Below are 23,140 nucleotides of genomic sequence, written 5' to 3'. Positions count from 1 at the left end.
CCCAAAATAGTAAACAAAATAAGATTATTGAGAGTACTCATAAAGAATATTAAAATATGTTATTTTATATATTATTTTTAATTTAAAAAATATATATTAATTTTTATTATAATAGTAAAAAATTATAACAAATTAAAATAGAGTTTTAAAAAAATATTATATAAAAAATATACTAAAAGAAATATAAAAAAGATTAAATATACTAAAAAATAACATTATAATTTAATATTATATTTTTTAGTAATTAACTAATTATCTATATAAAAGTGATTTTAACTAATATTATTCAAACAATTTTATTTTATCAAAATCAATTTTAGTATAGAATTTCTAAACATAAATCATGTTGGCTCAAACTCACTTCTATCTAAAATCAATTTTACAAAATCACTTTCATTCAAACTTTAGTTTGACCAACTCTAATCCAAACACACACTTATTCGTTGAGTGCGCAATAGAATGGGATTATCACACTCAAATATCACCCCAGTATTACTGTTTCTCATATGGCAATTCGGATATACACTTACAACCACATTTCCACTGCTACTAGACATTTTGGCTTATTTTTTGAAAAAAAAAAAAAAACAGAAGAGAAGAAGAGGTGAAATGTTTGTGGAGAATACAAAGGGTTGCACATCTTTTTATAGCTGCTAAAAAATTTGTCATATTATATCTCGTTTACAATATAAACGTTATAACTTATCTCTTATCTCGTTTACAGTGTAAACAAAATAAGATTACACGTATCTTGTTTATACTGTAAACGAAATATGCATGTCTCCCACATTTTACCATATCTCGTTTATAGTGTAAATATATCTGTAAACAAGATACGTACGTACAATTTTATTTCATTTATACTCTTAAGTCTAAATGAGATAAGAGATAGGATAGATTTTTATAAAAATACTACAAATTGTATATTTTGGTTAATAAAATATCTTTTATTTATTAAAAAATCCTAAAATTTAAGATGAAATTTTTTTTTAAAGAATTGGTTGAAGAAAGTTAATTTTATAGTATTATTCTATTCTAGAAAAACTTGTTAGCTAATTTCTTATAATTATTTTCGTTGTTTGTAAAAATAATCCCATTTTACAAAATTTGAGTTGGCCAAGTTTCAAATAAAATTTGTATGACAAAACTAATATAATAAAGAGAAACCAATTCAATATGATTTTCCCCAAAATTTCTTATGAATTTTAGTTTTTTCTTAAAGCTTGTATTAATATTTCTTGTACATTTAAATACATACATGTCATCAAGCCTAACAAATAAGTCATTATATAGGTAGTGTTTGGTTACTGTAGAAAGATATGAACACAGTAATACATATTTTTTGTTTAATTTGGTGAAACATAAAAATTTGATGGACACTAAATGATTTAAATGAACATAAATATTAAATACACAAAAATGGTGATGGTAGTAATATTTTTGATTAAATTTAGTATTTTGATATAAATAAAAATTTAATGTATTATTGTGTATATTATTATCCAATACAATAAAAAAAAATGTATATATTTATATCTCTGTGTTATTATATCTTTGCGTTTCTGTTCACTATTTTGTATTTTTGTTACCAATAAGAGCCTATCTGCACATATGATTTACCATGTACATACAGCTATACAATGGATTAAATGATTAATTATTAATTAATTAATTAGTCAAAACTGACTGCTATCATTATAGCCGACTCGGTGCCGTGCATTTATATTAGTTATTGTGTAGTTCATCATTTCATTCATTTGGTGGAAGATCGAAGGGATGAATGAGTTTGTCAATTGCCATAGTAATGAATGATGTATAATTGTATTTATTTACCAAAGAAAACAACACAACTTGCATATAAAAAATTAGTGATTAAATTAAGAGAAAGTATAGATTACGTTTTTTGGATGAGTGGGTTCATGACATAGTATTAGAGTTCTAGATCCGAAAGGTCAATGATTCAATTATTGGTTCATTTTATTCATGGACCAAAGATTTAGTCAATTGTACACATTATATGCTTAGGCCATTGACTCCCTAACGGTACCCTTAAATTAATTATTATGTATTTGTATATTAATATATATAATATTTAATTTATTTTAATATATATTTTATATTTTAATATATATTATATACAAATAATTAATTTTGTGTGTATACTTGGTACGATGAGATACAAATTCACCCCATAATAATTAACTAGGTTAATAATTAACAGCTAGTCTTGACGAATGCATGAATTATTATTGCTTCAATTTGGGCTGCGCCTAAGATATTGATGCATTAACCAATCCTAATTGTATGTATTGACTCTTGGTTATCTAAATAGTAAATCAAAAGAAAAAAGATATTTCACATGTTTTGGTTATTCCTTTAACTCTAGACATATATTGAAACTAAAGATAAATTATACTTGTTGTTTCTGAAACTCTTAAAAAAATTTAAAAATATCTATAATATTAAAATTTTATAGTACTACAGTAATAGAACTAGAAATTTTTTAGGGGACCAAACAAAAACAAATGTAATTCGTAAAATTAAATCTTAAGTATTTACATTTTATTTTATATAAGTTAGGGCTAAAAAATATAGTCAAACGATATATTTTCTTTTATATATATAAAAGTTAAGACTCAAAAATATATTTTAAACGTTTTATATATTAAGATGTGTTCAACATTATTTTAGAAAACTAAAATCACCAGTAATCATATTTGATGTAAATTTTGACAAATCTAATTTTTAAATATAATATTGCTCAATGATTAATTAATTAATAGGTTGCTCAATATCATTTTGAATATTACTTATTGAATTTGAAATGAAAGGACTGTAATTTAATTTATCACATGTTCCCTTTTTTTTCTTGAGAAATGAGTCAATTATTTTTAATTTTGACATTTTTTAGTCTTAGTATAATAAGAATATATATTAACTTTAAAAAAAATTATAGAAACATTTAAATAAAAAAGATAGCAGAGCAATTGTGCACGAAATATTTAATTATAGGGTAGTGCTAGGGAGCCAATGGCTTAAGTGTACAATGTGTACAATGGGCTAAATTTTTGGTCCATGAATAAAATGAACATCACCATACTAGCTAGAATAACCATCTGATACCAAGGATCGAACTCTTGACCTTTCGAATCTAGAACTCTAATACCATATCTGAAACCACTCATCCCAAAAACGTAACCTAACAGGACAATGTAACACTAATGGTCATATCTCTAATACTTCTTAAACTTCATTGGCTCCCTAGACTTTTTCTTAATTATATATGTCTCAGTCTATGATAGACGACCAATATTTTTACTATTTTAAACCTCAAGTTCTTAATTTGTATTATTTTCAAATTGTATTGATTACTTTTAAGTAGACCAATATTCCTGTACCAGTTTATTTGAAATTTTATAATACGTGTAAATTTATGTACTATGTCAATAAGTTTACATGCTCTCCAATAAAAATCTATATGTTAAAAAAGCGTCCAGAAAGAGAAGAATGATGATGCTCGCATATTTTTTGTTGGACTTGTATATACCAACTTGGTTGGACTAATGGCGGAACTTGACAAAAATAAATTTAAAAAATCAATAAAATCAAAAGTAGCACAAACTTACATTTAAATAAAACTAAATAGATAATAAGCTTGTAGTTATATTTAATTAGTTTTTTTAGATTAAATTACACCGTTAGTCTTTACATTTTCAATAAAATTATAAATTAGTTCCTATACTTTAAAAGTTTGTAATTAAATCTTTAAAAATAATTAAAATTTGTAATTTAGTCCCGTCATTAAAAAAATATTTGATTTAACAGAATATTCTCAGTATATTTTTTATTTTAACAGAATATTCTCAACATATTCTGAGAATATTCTGTTAAATTAATACTTTTTGATGGACGATGACTAAATTGTAAATTTTAATTCTCTTTAAAGATCTAATTACAAATTTTTAAAATATAGAGATCAAATATTATAACACATTACACTCATGCCCATTGATAATTTCTTTTTTGAATGTTTTATAAAAAAAAAACTTCACTCTTTATTATAGTAAGTCCTTTTTCTTCTTTTTATATATCACGTGATATTTTTCAATGGAAAAGTATAGGGTACCAACATATTATTTGCCAACTTATTGCCAATAATGATTAATTATTATATTTTAAACACATATAAAGAGATACATTCAAAAAATATATCTATAAAAATACTTCTATTAAACACAGTCATAAAAAAGACATTTTTATTAGAAATATACACAAAGACACTTCTATTAAATACAATTATAAATAAGAGTTGGCAGATGTTGACAAAAATGTTGTTAGTAATGTAGCAGGATTGTTTTTCAATCATATAGCATTACGGTAATATATGTATTTATAAATAACCTTTACTCTTTGCGCCAGTTGCAAAATTTGCAGAGAAGCTGAAAACAAGCACGCTGCATGCATGCCAGAAAGGAATGGATATGGTTACGTTGAGAGAAGAAGAGGATTGAACTAAAATTTATGATAAAAGAAGAGAAAAAGTGAGTCAAACAAAAAAGATTCAATATACTACTAAAAATAAAAAATCTATCATTTTTAAACAGCAGACAGACCGAATTGAAAATGACCCGAAAAAGAAAATTAAGAGGTCTTCAAAACATGTTGAGTCATGTAGCGGATCTTACCTCTCTCAAACATGTCAAGCATCAACGAAAAATGGGATAAAAATCAAAGGTGCTGTTACGGTCACGCCATCGATTATTCATACTCTTAAAAATGGTCACAAAAGGCTGCGCCCTGCTGTGTTGAAAAATTTAACAGTATTTCAAGCTAATGATGGTGCGCCAAACCAGCAAAATCAGAATCTGTCGGTAGTGGCTACCGTTATAGTGGGGAGTGTTTTCGAACAACCACGAGTTAGGGAGAGGCAAGGAAGTGGTAGGAATGTTGGAGGCCTGTCATTGTTTTATTAAGGGACCTTTTGCTGAACTTGGTTTTTGTTTATGTCCATTTTATTTATATTGATTGTGTAGATATAAGTTTTTTTATCTTGGAATATTAGAGGAACTTTTAACAAAATGGCCCAGGTACATTGTAAAGAATTAGTAAATTTCATCCAACGATTTTTATTCTTATTGAAACTCATGTTCCTTTCGAGAGAATGAGATCTTTTTAGAGTAAGCTTGGATATCAAGATGTTGGGATTGTTGAGACTAGAGGTCACAGTGTAGGTATTTGGATTCTTTGTTCTAATTCTATGATGATTGTGAGAATGGTTGGTGTGGCTAATCAATGTATCAATTTTAAAATCTCTATGGACAATGTGTCTAATTTTTGCAGTGTAGTGTATGCTAATTTCCATGTCCATCGACGAATGGGTATATGGAATGATTTAATCAGGGTATCTAATATAATACAAGGTTTGTGAATTGTGTTAGGAAATTTTAACGAGATTCTATTACATAATGAGATTAGAGGAGGAATGTTCAGTAATGTTAAAGCTGAGCTTTTTACAGATACTCTAGCAAACTGTCGATTGTTTGATATAGGAGTTATTGGGAGGAGTTTCACTTGGTACAGGAAGGTTAGAGGGGAGTTACAAATTACAAAAAAATTGGATAGAGCTATCATTAATCAGAAGTGGCATTTGCTATTTTCTAAGGCTTACAATGAAGTTTTGGCGCGTCTTTACTCTGATTACTGTCTCCCTTGCTCATCAGATGTACAAAAGTTGAGATAACTAATAAGGGCCCCCCTTTAGATTTTAAGCTGCTTGGATTACTTACCCGCTTTTTTGAAATGTTGTTCATACAGCTTGAAATAAATTAATGTTGTCAGGAGTTTGCTAGAGGTTTAAAGTGACGCGCTTACTTTTAATAAAGAAACTTTTGGAAATGTTTTTATTAAAAAGAAAGAGTTGGAGAGACAGCTGAATGATGTTTAGATTTCTCTCAAAAGTGAAAAAAATCTGGAGTTGAGAGTGAAAGAGTAAGGTATTTAGAAGGAGCTAAATTTTATCATTCTTTAGGAAGAGCTTGTGGTACCAAAAATCTAAAGAGTAGTGAGTTCGATGTGGTGACAGAAATACTAATTTTTTTCACTTGTAAACGGTTATTAGACGAAAGAGGAATAAGATCCATGAGTTGTTGTTAGATGATAAAATCTGGACTACTGAGACGCAGGTGCTTGAGCAGGAAATAAATTTTTTCTTTCAAAAACTGTTTTCTACAAGAGAGAATATTGACCTAAATGCTATGGGAGATTTTTTCTGCCTCTCTCTTAGCAATGAGGCCTGAGAAAGATTTGTTGAACTAGTGGCGTTAGAGGAGGTGAAAAGAGCTGTAATGATTATGAATTCTTTCAAAGTTTCGGGATTGAATGGTTTTCAAACTTTGTTTTGTAAAAAAATTTGGGACTCTCTTAGTTATGATGTGTGGGGGTTAGTCAAAAGAGTCTTTAAGGGCAAGATTTTAAATCCCACTATTTTTGAATTGGAATGGAAATAGCAACTGAAACTGATTTTGACACTTAAATCTTTCGAAAAAGATCAAATTGACTATGGGGTTTGGAGTTCATAATGCTCTTTCAATGGAGGTCCTCTGCTTCAGGCGACATCTAGCTAATTCGGTTATGTGCCAGAGATGTAATACGGTCCAAAAACACTAGAACATTGTATTAGAGATTATATATATTCTAGAGTTATTTGATAGATTCTAGATCTTCGGGTTATTGATTCGGTTGAAGGCTTCTCTATGAAAACCTGATTTTGAAAGGTCATGTCTGGTAAGGAGGCTCTTTTAGGGGCCGAAGTGTGGTGGTTGTGGAGGCATAGGTGCAATGACATTTTCAATGTTAAAAATTATTGGACAGATCACAAGGTGGTTGCTCTCATTAAAAGCACAGTCATAGATCTAAAGTTATATATGAATAGGTGTACTTCTTTTAGTACCTTTAGGAATCGTTTGTCTTGAGAACTTCCGATAGGTAATAATTTTAAAATTAATTGTGATGCTAGTTTGCTTATTGATTTGAGCTTGGCTGGATTTGATTGTTTTATTAGAAATTCTAATGGGGTTGGATTGCAAGTTGTTCTAGTAGCTCTTCTTCCTGATCTATTATTCGATTTGAATTTTTTGTAGTTTGGAGGGGTCTTATTTTAATTTGGAATTGCAAATTGAAAGAAGACATAGTGTGTGAAACATATTGTTTAGACATTCTTTATTTTTTGTATGAGTCTCTTAATGGGTATAAATATGAAGTTGTTGATTTAGTTAACAAGATTTAGAAACTGTTATTATGACCTTAATATGTGCATTTTGATTAGATATATAGAGAAGCAAATAAAATTGGAGATTGAATAGTTAAATATTGAGTTAGAAATAATTCCAATTATATTATTTAGTTTGAACTTTGTGAAGCTCTTCAGCAAATCATTATGTTTGATTTAGGATAGATATTTTGCTTTGTGCTTCCTTTGTTGTTTAGACAACAAAAAAAATAATCTTCACTATTTATTGTAGTAGTTGTTGTTAGGTGTGCAGTAGCATTTTTTGTAAACTATTCTACAAGTAAAACGTAAACGCAACGGATACTTATTACACGTTGAAATTAAAATCCCATTTGCATGGAACCTTTTTTCACTTTTGAACATGAAACTTGGTGACATAAACTGCAAGTCTGCAAGACTGCACCGGCATGTAAGTTTATTTATTGATTTCTTCTACCTTCATTCTATAAATAGCCACCCTCACCTTTATTACCAACACACTACCCTTTCTTTCAGAAACAATAAGAGGAAAAAGCTCAAACACGTAACATGCATTTCACGCACTTGATCCTTCAACTATGAAACTAACAACAATATCCATTTCTAGAAACTACTACCAGTTTCTTCGAAGGAATTAACTTGAATCAGCAACTAACCATCGTCAAAAGATGGAGAATGGTGAACTGAGAGTGGCGAGCGCACGCTTAGGAAGCTCACGTGTATGGAGCAGTGGTGCAGTTGATGTGTTCTCAGGCTCTTCGAGACGAGACGATGACGAAGAACAGCTCAAATGGGCGGCGATCGAGAAGCTTCCAACATATCGACGCTTAACACGAGGCATACTAACCGAATCGCAAGGCGAATACACCGAGATCGATATCAACGAACTTGGTCCCATGCAGAGGAAGAAATTAGTAGAAAGGCTAGTCAAGATTGCTGAACAAGACAATGAGAAGTTCTTGTTGAAATTGAGAAGGAGAATCGATAGGTAATAGAAGGAAACATACTAATAAGATTTTATAATAATGTGTTAAAAATATTTTATAATGTGGTTAATTGTTGTACTTTTTGAATAGCAGAGTTGGACTTGATATTCCGATGATTGAAGTCCGATTCGAGCATTTGAATGTTGAAGCTGAGGCTCATGTTGGAAGCAGGGCATTGCCAACAAACCTTAACTTCTGCATTAATTTGTTAGAGGTAATGAACTGTATGATAATATCATCATTTAGATTTTGGATCTTACTACTTCAAAAAACTCTGTTAGGAACATAATCAAACTTAGAAGTTAACATTTATTTTGTGCAGACATTAATTTTTCTTTTTTCCCTCGGTTTTCCTCTTTTTGAAGGGGATCCTGAATTCTTTTCGCATTATTCCGAGTCGAAAGAAGCCATTCACAGTTCTTCATGATGTTAGTGGAATCATCAAGCCTAGGAGGTGAATATAGCACAACAATTCAACAATTCAAATCTGTGATTTATTTTTTCCTTTTCGAGGAAACTATTTCTCAACATTTTCTTTTGGCTTGTGTAGGATGACACTGCTCTTAGGCCCTCCAAGCTCCGGAAAGACCACGCTGTTGCTAGCACTGGCCGGAAGACTCGGCAAAGATCTTAAAGTAAGGACATGTGATGTCAGCAAGGTTATCAAACTCAGTTTAATCACAACTCTAAGTTTACCTAAACTTCATGAGTTTAGATTTACTATTGAGTTTGACTACCTTGGATTTGAGATTAAGCCCCTTTTTTTTTTCTTTTAATCAAGAATTGAACTAACGAATACTTAGATTTGAAGAGAACCCTTTTCATGCTTATTATGATTCAAAGTTTATTGCTGATACATTGCAGTTTTCTGGGAGAGTTTCCTACAATGGTCATGGAATGGAGGAATTTGTGCCTCAGAGAACATCAGCTTACATAAGTCAAACTGATCTCCACATAGGGGAGCTTACAGTCAGAGAAACATTGGCCTTTTCAGCAAGGTGTCAAGGGATCGGAACGCGTTACGGTAAGTTTCAGCCTTGGGTTCTCTCATCTTCTCCATTCTGTATGCTATGTACCAAAATGTTTACTTAGCACTTAGAGTAGTTTAATCGCAAAAAATAGCAAATTGTGTATCCATTTGATTAAACTGTTTAAAATTTTTGGTAACTTGCAGATATGCTGGCAGAATTGTCAAGAAGAGAAAAGGCACAAAACATTAAGCCAGATCCTGATCTAGATATTTATATGAAGGTTTACAAAGACATAAATAACAATATTAAATTATTCAAAATAGATGAAATGCTTCGAATATAGAAACGAAGGTAAAACATATTCAATTTTCAGGCTGCAGCACTGGAAGGCCAAGAAACCAATGTAGTTACAGATTATATAATGAAGGTACCAAATTAAATTCATCAAAATTTTTATATGATTTTAAGATATTTTTTCTGAGTTCTGCTCATAATAAATTGCAGATCTTGGGTCTAGAAGTATGTGCTGACACCATGGTAGGGGATGAAATGATTAGGGGAATTTCTGGTGGACAGAAAAAGAGAGTCACAACTGGTAAAAACCAGAAATTTCATCATCTGTTTAACATGAAATTTAAGTAATTTTCTTTTAGTAATTTTTTTTTTCTTTTTTTCATCTATTTCAACTTTTTTTTGGTGGCAAATAAATTATTTAGGTGAGATGCTAGTTGGACCAGCAAGGGTACTTTTCATGGATGAAATATCAACTGGTTTGGATACTTCGACAACATTCCAAACGGTTAATTCTTTGAGACAATCCATTCACATTTTGAATGGAACTGCTGTGATATCTCTTCTCCAACCAGCACCAGAAACTTATGAACTATTTGATGATGTAATTCTCCTATCAGATGGACAAATTGTGTATCAGGGTCCAAGAGAAAATGTTCTTGAGTTCTTTGAATACATGGGATTCAAATGTCCAAACAGAAAAGGAGAAGCTGATTTCTTGCAAGAGGTAACTTTCTAACTTCCCCAAACACTTTTTTGTTCTTTCATCCCTGTAAAAATAAGAGAAAAAAAAAACCATAAGAATCCATTCCTCAGGATTGGAAAATGTGGTGAAGGATAAAGAGAATAAAGTAATCTCTTAAGATCTGAAAGTGAAAGATTTGTTTCTCATCATTTTTGAAAAAACAGTTAACAGTCATCATTAGTCTTTCTGTTGATGTATGAATTGTGTATTTGGTGACTAGTTTGCCACACTTTTTTTAATAATGAGGGGCAAATTTGTCATTCTAAAATGATGGACTAAGCTCTCTGTTAATGTATGTAATAGGTAACATCAAGAAAAGATCAAGAGCAGTACTGGGCAAACAATGATAAGCCTTATACCTTTGTCTCTGTAAGAGAATTTGCAGATGCATTTCGGTCATTTCACATCGGCCGGAAACTTGGCAATGAGCTTGCTACCCCGTTCGACAAGACCAGAGGCCACCCTGCTGTTCTAACCAAGAATAAGTATGGTGTCAGCAAGAGGGAATTGCTAAGAGCTTGTGTTTCAAGAGAATTCTTGCTCATGAAAAGGAACTCCTTTGTCTACATTTTCAAGATGTGCCAAGTAAGTACTGTTCAAGTTATGGTCCTCCCCAAAATATTTGTCAAAATGTGGTACAATAACGAATGACCTTATTTCAATACAATTTGTATATAGATGATATATTGGATTGTTAATGTGACAGTTTCTAAATGATAATTATTTTAGAATGGAAGGGATGTAATATTCATCTTAAAGGTTTACAAACTGTTACTATTCAAATTTAGCTAAACTTCTTAAGTTTAACTGAATTGGTGAGTTTGATAACATTGGTCCAAAGCTATGATATTCTTTTCAACACTATAGTCAACTAGATAGAAGCTTGATCCTTTTCATTCTTTTCAGTTGACTTTAACAGGAATCATAACAATGACATTGTTCTTGAGGACTGAGATGCACCGGAACACAGTATCCGATGGCGGGATCTACATGGGAGCTTTATTCTTTGGTCTGATTATGATAATGTTCAATGGATTCTCTGAGCTATCCATGACCATTGCAAAGCTCCCTGTTTTCTATAAGCAAAGGGACCTTCTCTTCTATCCTTCTTGGGCATACTCCTTGCCATTATGGATCCTTAAGATTCCTATCACTTTGGTAGAAGTTGGTATTTGGGTTGTCATGACTTACTATGTTATAGGCTTTGATCCAAATATTGAAAGGTGAGTAAAGGTCTTTTAAGTAAGAATAAAAAAGTGATTATTCTGATACAGGATAATATTGTACAGAGATAGAGAGAGTAAGAGTGAAAAGAGCATATGACATGTGTTGTGGCTTATGGATCCCACTAGATAAAGGTGTTTGAATAAAAGAGAGTTACAACCTCTTTCTGTATCTCTATACATTCTTACTCTATATCAGAGTCATCACCCAATAATAATACTTGAACTCAAATTAGAGTAATGTGGATTCGTTCATGTACAATTGAAGTCCATATATCATTCAATACCATATAGATGATACGTTGACAAGGAGAACAATGATAATTATGTATTTATGTTCAAATAGCACAACTTTTTTAGATAATTTGGTTGGTTTGCATTATGGTCATATAATTTCTCATGGCAGGTTCATCAAGCAGTATCTTCTGCTAGCTTGCATCAACCAGATGGCCGCTGCACTTTTTCGATTTATGGGGGCAGTTGGGAGGAACCTCGTTGTGGCCAACGCATTTGGAATATTTGCTTTAATTGCAATTATGGTCATGGGTGGATTCGTCCTATCTAGAGGTGAAACGTTATTTCAGTTAAAGGTTATCAAATTCTCGAGTTCACGGTTAACTCAAGCTCTTAAACTCTCAACTCTTATGAGTTTATCATAAGTTTTTGTCTTCAAATAGAGTGAAAAGTACTTGGATATTCCTAGTTCACAACTACTAAAATTTTATTTGTTATACAATTCTCAAGTATTATAATAGAAAATTTATAGTCTAGATGTCCTAGTCTCCTAAAATATGCAAGTACTGTTAGAAATCGATGGCTCTTTTTTACCGCGTCAACTTGTTTCGAAACTTAAGAGAAAGTATAAGGAGCCAATGACCTAAGCGTACAATGTGTACAATGAAGGTTTAGAAAGTATTAGAGATATGATTATTAGTGTTACATTATTTTATTAGGTTATGTTTTTGGGATGATTGGTTTCAGGACATGGTATTAGAGTTCTAGATCCGGAAGGTCAAGAGTTCGAATCTTGGTGAATCCAAAATTAATTTTTTATAACATGAGATGTTTATTATCCCTGGTATCCGGATGGTTATTCTCGATAGTATAGGTGATGTTCATTTTATTCATAAACCAAATATTTAGCCCTTAAAATCACACTCTTTTGAAACTAATTATCCAGATGTCATCCTTTCTATACTACTAGAATCAATTATAATTAAATATAAAAAAGCAAATCAGTTGCCATCTTAGTAAAAAAGTGGCATTTAGATAATTAGTTTAAAAAGTGGTATTTTGATAATAAATTTTGAAAAAAATAACGTATTATTAAAAAAAAAAAGCTGAAATCGAGTTTAAAATTCAAGTTTACCTAATCTTCACAAGTTTAGGTGGACTATTGAGTTTGTTTGCCCTTGACAGAGTTTATTATAAAAAAAAATGCACATATTTTTCCGTTACCTTGTTTTAAACTCCTAATATCAAAATCTAACACAGAACTACTTACATTCTTTTGAATCAGTTGATGTGAGGAAGTGGTGGTTATGGGGTTACTGGACCTCTCCCATGATGTACGGACAGAATGCTTTAGCTGTGAATGAATTCCTGGGAAACAGTTGGAAACATGTAAGGAATACAATCAAACCAATGAAACATGCACAAAGAATACAAAATGAATAGGGAACAATTTTGATATATGATTTTGATAATTAAGTGAATTTCTTATTGATATTGTTGCAGGTTCCACCTAATTCAACAGAACCATTAGGTCTTCAGGTCTTAAAAGCACGTGGACTATTCCCTGAAGCATACTGGTATTGGATTGGAGTTGGAGCTTCCATTGGATACATGTTACTCTTCAATTTACTTTTCCCTTTGGCCTTGCATTATCTTGACCGTAAGTATATTTTATGTGTAGGTAGCTTGGATCCCATTTAGTAACTGTTTTATTGGACTAAAAAGATATTGAGCGACAAAAACAATTTTTCTATTCTGTTCCGCATGTAACCAGTAAAGAAAAGTGAGTCATTAGATGAAATATCACACTATTAAAATCATCATTGATGGCTATTTGATGGCTATTTAATGGCTATAAATCACAAAAGTTGCTGGTTCTAGCACTCCTCATAATAAAATGCTAAAAAATCGAGTTGATTCCACGGATTTACTGTTTTGATCTATTTTTCTGGATTTTGACCGGTTTACTAACAACCGATTTTTATCTTGAATCAAACCGGTTTAATAGTTAAGTTTTGGTTAACTAGATCGAACCGGTCGATTTAGTCCGGTTCTCAGAACCGTGCTAGTAACTTTGATCTTGTACATGTGTGCGCTGCCTTCAAATATGTGAAACTATAGCACTGCTCTAAGAATTGAATCATTATGCTGCAGCATTTGGCAAACCACAAGCATTGATATCAGAAGAAGCTTTAGCTGAGAGGAATTCTGTTAAGAATGATCACATCATTGAACTTTCTTCTGGAAGGAATGGAGCTTCTGGTTGTTCCCGAGTTCCACTAGCTTATGTTTCATATTTTTAGCTTCACACATGTTCATTGTGTAATGTTATAAGTGCAATTTTCAATGCAGATAAAAGTAATGGAAGAAGTGTGTCATCAAGAACCTTGTCTGCAAGAGTTGTTGCCATTAATGAAACCGATCGCGACAGAAAGTGTGGGATGGTTCTTCCTTTCACGCCTCTTTCTATCACTTTTGATGAAATCAGATATGCAGTAGACATGCCACAGGTAAAATAACTGATTTCAGAAAGGAACTTTCAAGTGCGGGATGAAACAACACATGTAAATTAATACTGGTTTCGATTAATGCTTGCAGGAAATGACGGCCCAAGGCATAGTTGAAGATAAAGTTGAACTGTTGAAAGGTATAAGTGGAGCCTTTAGACCAGGAGTTCTAACAGCTCTAATGGGTGTAAGTGGAGCTGGTAAAACCACTCTAATGGATGTGTTATCTGGGAGGAAAACTGCAGGATATATTCAAGGCCAAATCACCATATCAGGGTACCCTAAGAAGCAAGAAACATTCGCTCGCATATCCGGATATTGTGAGCAAACTGACATACACTCTCCCCATGTCACAGTCTATGAGTCACTTGTTTATTCTGCATGGCTAAGGTTACCCCCTGAGGTTGATTCTTCCACAAGAGAGGTAAATTGACATATAGTAATATTTGCTCCATTCATTTCATAGTTGAATAAATTAACATGCTTTTTCTTCTAAAAAATGTGCTATATTAATTTAGGTTCTTACAATTGTTATTGATTCATTGTAGATGTTCATTGAAGAAGTTATGGAGCTGGTAGAGCTGAATTCATTGAGAGATGCATTGGTTGGATTACCTGGAGTGAATGGTTTGTCCACAGAGCAGCGCAAGAGGCTAACTATTGCGGTTGAACTTGTTGCAAATCCTTCTATAATATTCATGGATGAACCTACCTCCGGCCTTGATGCCAGGGCTGCTGCTATAGTTATGAGGACAGTGAGGAACACAGTCAACACAGGCCGAACCGTGGTGTGCACAATCCACCAGCCTAGCATTGATATATTTGATGTTTTCGATGAGGTCAGAGATCGATTCTTCTTTTTCTGACTCAATAATGCTTTGCTAAATTCAAGTGTTTCAATGCTATAACTATATGTTTTCCGTTTTATTACAGTTACTTCTCTTGAAGCGTGGAGGTGAAGAGATATATGTTGGGCCATTAGGCCGCCATGCTTCTCATCTTATCAGTTACTTTGAGGTAAGCAACTAACTCTTCAGTGGTAATTAATATTAAATATTTCTTGTTTTATCAATCACTTTATTAATCAAACAAAGCTATGCATGCTATATAGGGAATTAATGGAGTGCCAAAGATCAAGAATGGTTATAATCCTGCAACCTGGATGTTGGAGGTTACTTCAGAAGCACAAGAGGAAGCTCTAGGAATTAACTTTGCTGAACTATACAAGAATTCTGATCTATACAGGTAAGGAACAACTTCAAAGAAAAAGAAAAGGCATAAGAGCCATAACGATAAACTTGATTTTGACTTGAATGTTTTACGAGAATAATAATTTCTATACACCCACGGCATAAAACAGTTTTACACTATCAGATGAGTAATTATAAAGTAATTTCCATGAACTTGTTTAACATCATCATCCAATCACATCCATTCTTTCGTATAATCATTCAACTAGTAGATATGACTAGTCTGATTTTTTGGTTGTATGCCAATATATGATTGAATATCTTTGTAAAACTATTTTAAATCGACAGTTCATATTTTAATGTTTTCTGTGCAACTGTCAATATGCTTTTCTATGGTTGACTAATATATGTACAATCACGTTCAGGGGAAACAAGGCGCTGATAAGTGAACTAAGTACACCCCCATCAGATTCTAAGGACTTATACTTCCCTACAAAGTACTCACAGTCCTTCATAACCCAATGTAAGGCTTGCCTTTGGAAACAGAACCTATCATATTGGAGAAACCCTCCATACAGTGCAGTGAGACTCTTGTTCACAACATTCTTAGCCCTTTTGTTTGGGACAATTTTTTGGGATTTTGGCTCCAAAAGGTACCAAGAAACAAACATATGTCTTTTATTTTTTTTTTTCATGCCTTAGTTTAGTTACATCTTGAGTTTTGATTTCTTGAATGCAGGAAAAGAGCACAAGATATATTTAATGCCATGGGATCCATGTATGCTGCAGTACTCAGCACTGGAGTACAAAATGCTAGTTCTGTGCAACCTGTTGTGGCCATTGAGAGAACAGTCTTTTATAGAGAAAAAGCTGCTGGAATGTACTCAGCTTTGCCATATGCATTTGGACAGGTATGCACAAAGTTTTTCATTTAATGCGTAGGACTATATTTGGTAAGTCTATGATGACAGAAAATATAGAGATATTGAGATAACGAAATAAAGACAAGATTTCATTTCTAGTTTTTAATATTTAGACGAATTTAGTTTTATATTTATCTCTTTATCTAAATTGGTTTTTTGTCTTGTATTGGTATTCAAAAGTACTATGGTCACAAAAAAATTGGTCATTAAATCAGTCATTTAATTGATTTTCAATGTGTATTTTGCATTCTAACGCATATTTTATGCGGATAGGTGATTTGGTGGCTGATTTTTAATGTTCATTGTTGATTTTTATAGCCCTTCACACTAATGATGATCATTTTGACCTTTTTTTTAGCTATTTTCAATTATATAAATTCATTGATTTAAGAAAATATTATGAAAGTCACAATGACGAAAATCATAGAATGGAGAATGTAATCTAGAAGGAAAATCATCAACATATTGTTTAATAATAGTAGTCACAAAATAGAATGAAAATAGAAACTCTTGGAAACTCTAGATCTGATGAAATTTTAACCAATTCACCACTTTTGAAAATCCTACAGGTTGCTATTGAGATCCCATACATATTGCTACAGACCCTGGCATATGGTGTCATAGTGTATGCCATGATTGGGTTTGAGTGGGCGGCTGCCAAGTTCTTTTGGTACCTGTTCTTCATGTTCTTTACATTTTTTTACTACACCTTATATGGGATGATGGCTGTTGGTATTACCCCAGATCACCATATTGCTGCCATAGTTTCTCTTGGGTTCTACTTGATATGGAACCTTTTCTCGGGATTTGTCATTCCTAGAACTGTAAGCTACCATTATCCTTTATGCTTTCATTTTAATATTTTAGAAAATGCTACTCTTATGAGTTTAAAAAATATTTGAAGAAATACTAGCAGCATTTTTTATGAATTGTTTTATTAATAAAGTGATCTTTAGATGTCTATTTTAACACTTCCTTCCTAAATTGTCCCTTAAACATTGGTCACAACTTTCTTTCCACCATTGCATAATAGCATTCACAATGCTCGGTTTCCGTTTAGTTTTATTTTTGGTTCTATAAGATGCTACATCAGCATTTGTAAAAACTAATCGTCACAAACAAGAACTTGAGACTAAATATGAAATTTGTTACTCTAATCTTTAGTTTCAATTCAATCTAAACTTTAAACATAAATGATTATCCATCAAAGTGAAATCGTCTCTCTATACTGAGTCCAGTCTCATTCCATCGATTATTTCTAATGCAAAGTGTAATCCAAACATTGACTATTTTTTGCATTTTAAATTTTAAAAATACTCTATTGAAGTTGCTACACCTTAACATGCATGACTGTTAGGTGATTTCCCAAAAAAGGCACAAATAAGAAATAGCATCATTCCTCACATTTGCCAAACTTTTGATATTTACAGAGAATGCCAGTGTGGTGGAGATGGTACTTTTGGATTTGTCCTGTGGCATGGACCATGTATGGATTAGTCACTTCACAGTTTGGTGATGTAACTGAACGCCTAGAGACTGGAGAAACTGTGGGAGATTTTGTAGAGAGATATTTTGGATATAGAGATGATTTCATTGGTATAGCTGCTGCTGTTGTTGTTGGCTTCACATTGCTCTTTGGATTTACCTTTGCCTTTTCAATTAAGGCATTTAATTTCCAAAAGAGATGAAAACATTTTTATATAAATAATACTAGGGAAGCAATAATTAAAGTTACCATATTTAACATACATCTTATTTCATACATGTAACAGTTATAATTACACATTTATTACATTTAAAATTACACACTTGTTCTAATAATAATGAATAAATTTTAAATAAGATAATTTTGGCCTGTTTAGTCTGATTTTCTATTATCTCATAAACATTATTGTTTTTATATAATATATATACACTTGTATAAAATTTAATTAATAATGGAATTTAAAGCAGTAAAATATTCCTAGACCACACTTAATTTGTTGGGAACGTTTTCTTGTGGAAGAGGCAAGCATCTACCTAGTTGTAGAGCTGCGTTGAAAAATTAATATAAAACTCAAAAAGTGTAAACGATAACTATTTTGGAACGGAGGGGGTGATTTTTTTGCGGCAAGAGTTTCATGTTGAGGCTTCTGGAAATAGGTTGAAAAAACGCACAATGTGTGAACTTCAATGTAAGATTCTGGAAAACGGGTCGCTAAAAAAAGTGTTAAAAGAGTGAACTCTTTTTTTTTTCTTTTTCTCTAAAATGGATAAAGACTGAAAGTGAGATTCTAGAAACTGCAGTTATGAAAGTGGACAGGAAGCATTGGAAGGAAAGGAATGAAGATGAAAATTTGAAATTCAGAGAAAGAGAAGGGTAAGTATTTGGACTTGGCATTAGCAAGGGGCTTTTGGACTTTTCTAATGCAAAATATAATAATGTTGTCGTTTCAAGACAGGTTTAAACTTTGTGGTATGTTTCTCAAAATTCATGTTTGGGTTAATAGCAATGCTGTATGTGAAACAGGCATTTGAGAAATGAATGATTTTCCTTTCTACTTGTGCCTAAAGAGAAAAACTATACAATAATTTTTAGTTTGCTTTTTAATATATACACGCCAAAGAAAGGCTCAATTCAAGAACAAAATTTCCTTAACATTATTAGCCCCCGAAAAAAAAAGTTTTACAGCTGCAGTTATATACCTAAGATTTTACAATATTTAACTTATGCAAGCATACATTCACTTGAACTTTCCATAAACTCTTGAAGCTAATGTTAATGGAAATAGAAAGTCTTGAGATTGTAGAAAATAGAAATACATGAGAAAGTTAGTACAACTATTTTTCCCATTTCAAGAGAGTACAAATTCATTGCTATGAAATGCCTCTCATAGTCAGAACTAAGAACCAAACAAGCCCTCAAATATGTATTCATTCACTGGATTTGTTTATGCTTAAAAGAAAAAAGAATGAACCAATAATTCTACATTGCCAATCATTAAATGACTAACACAAAAATTAAAATGTCGACTAGATGCCGCATATTTTACAGTCAAAGTTTTCTCAATCTACACCTACAAATGAATCTTAGTTCCTAGAGGGTAAAAAAAAAAAAAAAAGAGAAAATTTAACATCAAAGCTCAATTACCTAAGTTATCCAGGAAGCTTTGTAACTCCCTCAAGCCTTCGGCGGAGAAGCTCCTGTGCACTCTCGAGCGCGGCACCACCAAGTTAGGCGGAGGTTGTTGCTGGAAGCAAATTACAACAGCAGATAAATTGTCTCCACTCTTTCTTTTTAAAGCCTCATCAACCAAATCCTTGCTACACATGGTGGGGTCATTATGTTCCTGAAGCCTGCGGCGAGCAAAGTCCACTGCATTCTGGCTCCTAAATACATCCCAAATCCCGTCGCAACCAATTATGAGGAATTCATCCTCGGCGGTGAGTTTTGTACTCATAAACTCAGGTTCTGCGCTGAGTGGTCCCCCGCCTCGGCTTTTCATCCCTTCCACGTGCCAGTCGCCAATAGCACGAGCAACATTGAGTTGTCCATTAAGATATCCATCATAGACATATCCCCCAGATGCCTCAATACGCTTCTTCTCTTTCATGCACACAGGTTTATGATCTCTTGACATTTCAATTGCTTTTCCACGCCGACACAGCACAGCTCGGCAATCTCCAGCATTTGCTACCACCAGTTGCCTGCAATCAGAAACTATTATCAAGTGCAGATTATCAAAGTCATGTAGTATGTCATGTCATTTTCTCATTCGGTGTTGGAGCTCATTAATGATTTAATTAGTTACCCATTATAGCAACTCTATTAGCATGACCGAGATGTATAGTTAGATCATTTATTTACCATTTATTTACCATAGTTAGATTACTCATTCCAATCTAGTTAGTCCAACCTGTATAGTTAGTTAGAATAACAATTTTGTTGGCCTCTTGTATATAAGAATTCTTTGTATAGTGCAGAGTGTGACTTGCCAATTGCCATACTAACAGAAAATCTTCAGCTTTATTTTCCATATTCTCTCCTCTCTTTCTTCTTTTTTCTTCCTTCGCACATAATCACAGCTCACTGGCTCAGATGCCAAGTTTCAACATGCTATCATGGATAACTAATTAAATCATTAATGAACTCCAACATTCGGAGAAGGAAAAGCATAGAAAAAGAACAAAAGTCCAACTTTTGAGGCAGGTTACAATGCCCCTGAACCTCCATTGGACCGAAATGATTTCAAACACTTGGACATGATCAAAAAACTGAAGACCTAAAAGGTAAAGAATAATAAATAAAATGCATTTTTAAACTTATTTTCTCAGATGTATGCTGAGATTGTTTAGTATCAAAAACCTAACCTTCCAATAACAAGAGCAGCCAATGCCGTAGTGCCAGATGCAAGGGTAGCATCCAGAGAGCAGGCTTCTGCGAAGGCATTGTCCGTTTGCAGAAATGCTGAAGCAATTATCTTCTCAATATCACTTGGGAAATCATCATCTTGAATAATGAACTTTGGCAAATGGTGGCAAGCAAAATCAGCAGCATGCTTTCCACCATGTCCATCAAATACCTGATCCGTCATTAGACACACAATGTCATAAGACATATTTAAAAGAAAAGGAGGTAACATACACAAATTTCCTTCTACTCATTTGCTACTCCATGGACAACAACGGTGTTTATAATGTGTTTACATACATTGATCTAGAGTAAAGGCAAAGAAACAATACTACCAGAAAAGATTAGCATGTACATTAATATTATATAAAACTTTGAAAATTAAGTCAAGAGACAATCGGAACATAAGAAGAGAGGAATAAAAGTGAGACATAAGTTAATTTTATTCTTTTATTTTATTTCAAAAATCATCCATTCATTCACATAATAGTTTGTTCTCCAATAAGTGGAAGAGTAGATCAGTATTCAGTACCCCGTAAAAAGCACTAGGTCCGTCTATATGGTTCTTGAGTCCATTCTCTTGCATAAAGTTGTCAACGCAAACATAAACATCTTCCATACTTGACCGGAACCCCATATTACCACATCCTCCGGAACGAAGTTTTGGAAGGAAATCAGACTGACAATCTTCAGTGGCACGCTCCGGTTCAGCGGATACATCAGAAAGTTTTGTCATCATCTGCTAAGTTTGTTACCAGAAAACAATTATCCAAATTCTAAAGAGTATTAAAAAAAAATTCAAGAAAAAACTAACTTCTACATGTAGAAATAAACTTAAATTGAACTCCAGAAATTAACACCATTGACAATAGCCAGTTACCAATTATCATCCAATAAACTAACTTCACAAAGGTAAACTAAATAGCACAAGCAGGTTATCACACTTGAGAATCCATCTATGTAGATAAATAAATGTCTATCTCAACAAAAGAAAAACAAGCAATTGGTTCCTAAAGAGGAACAAACTAAATCTTTTCCATAGGTTTTTTTTAATGCATACGTTACCTCAACTTAATAGCCTTAGCCACAACTTTGCCAAAAACTCTTAACAGTGTTGCCTTCCCAAAATGATAAATAAAATTTTATTTGATTATTAAGAAAAGTACGTTTAAATATATATAAAAACAACTTATATAAAGAAATTAATAATTCATGTACCAACAAACAAAAGGACGAAACAACACCATTTCTGTAACCTAGCAGCACTAAGGTTCAACAGCATAAGCACAATAAATACACTTTCCTAATTAATCTTTTCATTCAAAAAAAAAAAAGGAAGAATTAAAATTATAACTTACAAGAGAAGGATGGCGAACAAGGGGTTTCTTGTTGTGATGGCATTGGCGAAAGGCAGAGGCAGCAGAAGAAGGTGGATTCGGAGGTCGACCATCAATGGGGCTCTTACTTTCACCACAATTGAACCCTTCAATTTCCTCCATTTTCACATAGCCTCGCCCCCCAAAAGTAAAACTATAAAATATAAGCTGAGAAATAGAAAATAGGGTTCGACCCAGATCAGAAAACGCTATCGGGTAGCTTGAACGAGTGTCAAAATTAGGTCTTTTTTTGTTTTAGGGCGATTTTGTTCGTTGCAACGAGATTAACACATAAGAGTTGTATAAAACAAAATGTGAATGGTTAGAGAGAGAGAGAGAGAGAGAGAGAGAGAGAGAGAGAGAGAGAGAAGAATAGGATTTGTGGAGGGAGAAAGAGAGAGATAGAGATTCACCGTCGTAGCTGAACGCGGTGGTCGGTGGTGGTTGTTAGGTGGGTTTTAACTTTGAAGGTTCCCAAATTTGCGTGTGCGGTGGCAGGTTCGTAACGACGTCGTTTCTTGTAACGTCACGGAAGATGTTTTGGGGGCTTTGTTTCTTTTAAACGGCACCGTGCATTTTAACCGGAGCTACGTTCTATTCTAACACGTCGTCCATTCATGAGATGATGCACCACATGCTGGAGCCAATTTTTGTTTATGAGAAATGCTAGTTTTGCTTCCAATTTAATTTAAATGGTAAATATTATTTAGTTATTATAAACTACATAGAAAATTATTAAAGTAGGTTATAATGCTAGGTAGATAATGGAGGAACGAACAACGTGAATAATAGGGATTTGGATTCTCCAAATTTAAAATTTTATTTTAGAGAATAAAGTGTAATTTTTGACTATTTATTTAATAGGTGAAATTAAAAAAAAATATAAAAAAATATTTACAGATAAGATATCACACTTTATCAAAATTCGAAATTTAGAAAATCTAAATTCAAATAATAAACACATTTTAATAAAAAAATCAAACAAATTAAATGAAATATCAATAATATACTCAAATAAATATCTATTTTAGAATGAA

General features: G+C 32.5%; 2 protein-coding genes across 3 annotated transcripts; one reads left to right on the top strand and one right to left on the bottom strand.

Annotated features, from left to right (window-relative positions):
- Positions 1 to 7,860: 7,860 nt before the first annotated feature.
- LOC130944869 (pleiotropic drug resistance protein 1-like) lies at positions 7,861 to 18,140 on the top strand. Its single transcript, XM_057873440.1, has 24 exons — positions 7,861 to 8,255; positions 8,347 to 8,467; positions 8,619 to 8,707; positions 8,804 to 8,888; positions 9,118 to 9,277; positions 9,428 to 9,504; positions 9,598 to 9,651; positions 9,729 to 9,819; positions 9,941 to 10,242; positions 10,564 to 10,845; positions 11,167 to 11,483; positions 11,890 to 12,050; positions 13,003 to 13,106; positions 13,221 to 13,377; positions 13,872 to 13,979; positions 14,070 to 14,227; positions 14,316 to 14,648; positions 14,773 to 15,063; positions 15,158 to 15,241; positions 15,336 to 15,469; positions 15,840 to 16,067; positions 16,154 to 16,325; positions 16,907 to 17,161; positions 17,768 to 18,140. Exons 1-24 carry the CDS (start codon positions 7,936 to 7,938, stop codon positions 18,023 to 18,025), a joined length of 4,341 nt encoding a protein of 1,446 aa, XP_057729423.1. The 5' UTR covers positions 7,861 to 7,935; the 3' UTR covers positions 18,026 to 18,140.
- A 1,080-nt stretch (positions 18,141 to 19,220) lies between these two features.
- LOC130943656 (probable protein phosphatase 2C 22) lies at positions 19,221 to 22,746 on the bottom strand. Of its 2 annotated transcripts, none has more exons than XM_057871630.1 (5): positions 22,517 to 22,746; positions 22,086 to 22,271; positions 21,260 to 21,469; positions 20,688 to 20,899; positions 19,221 to 20,024 (listed from the first exon to the last, which is right to left on the bottom strand). In XM_057871630.1, the coding sequence occupies exons 2-5, from the start codon at positions 22,224 to 22,226 to the stop codon at positions 19,460 to 19,462; spliced, it is 1,128 nt and encodes a 375-aa protein (XP_057727613.1). In that variant the 5' UTR covers positions 22,227 to 22,271; positions 22,517 to 22,746; the 3' UTR covers positions 19,221 to 19,459. The 2 variants fall into 2 exon arrangements, with proteins under 2 accessions (XP_057727613.1, XP_057727614.1); XM_057871631.1 differs by having other exon boundaries at positions 21,260 to 21,466.
- Positions 22,747 to 23,140: the final 394 nt, after the last annotated feature.

Source organism: Arachis stenosperma, chromosome 8 (genome assembly GCF_014773155.1).
Source record: "Arachis stenosperma cultivar V10309 chromosome 8, arast.V10309.gnm1.PFL2, whole genome shotgun sequence".
Classification (NCBI taxonomy): Eukaryota; Viridiplantae; Streptophyta; class Magnoliopsida; order Fabales; family Fabaceae; genus Arachis; species Arachis stenosperma.
This window is presented reverse-complemented; position numbering and strand designations above follow the sequence as displayed.

Coding starts and splice junctions, on each gene's coding strand:
- LOC130944869 (XM_057873440.1), top strand. CDS start 7,936: ATGGAGAATGGTGAACTGAGAGTGGCGAGCGCACGCTTAGGAAGCTCA. Junction 10,243..10,563: donor AAGCTGATTTCTTGCAAGAG/GTAACTTTCTAA, acceptor TGTATGTAATAG/GTAACATCAAGAAAAGATCA. Junction 16,326..16,906: donor TGCCATATGCATTTGGACAG/GTATGCACAAAG, acceptor AAAATCCTACAG/GTTGCTATTGAGATCCCATA.
- LOC130943656 (XM_057871630.1), bottom strand. CDS start 22,226: ATGGAGGAAATTGAAGGGTTCAATTGTGGTGAAAGTAAGAGCCCCATT. Junction 21,470..22,085: donor TTGTTCGCCATCCTTCTCTT/GTAAGTTATAAT, acceptor TAACAAACTTAG/CAGATGATGACAAAACTTTC. Junction 20,025..20,687: donor GCTGCTCTTGTTATTGGAAG/GTTAGGTTTTTG, acceptor TTCTGATTGCAG/GCAACTGGTGGTAGCAAATG.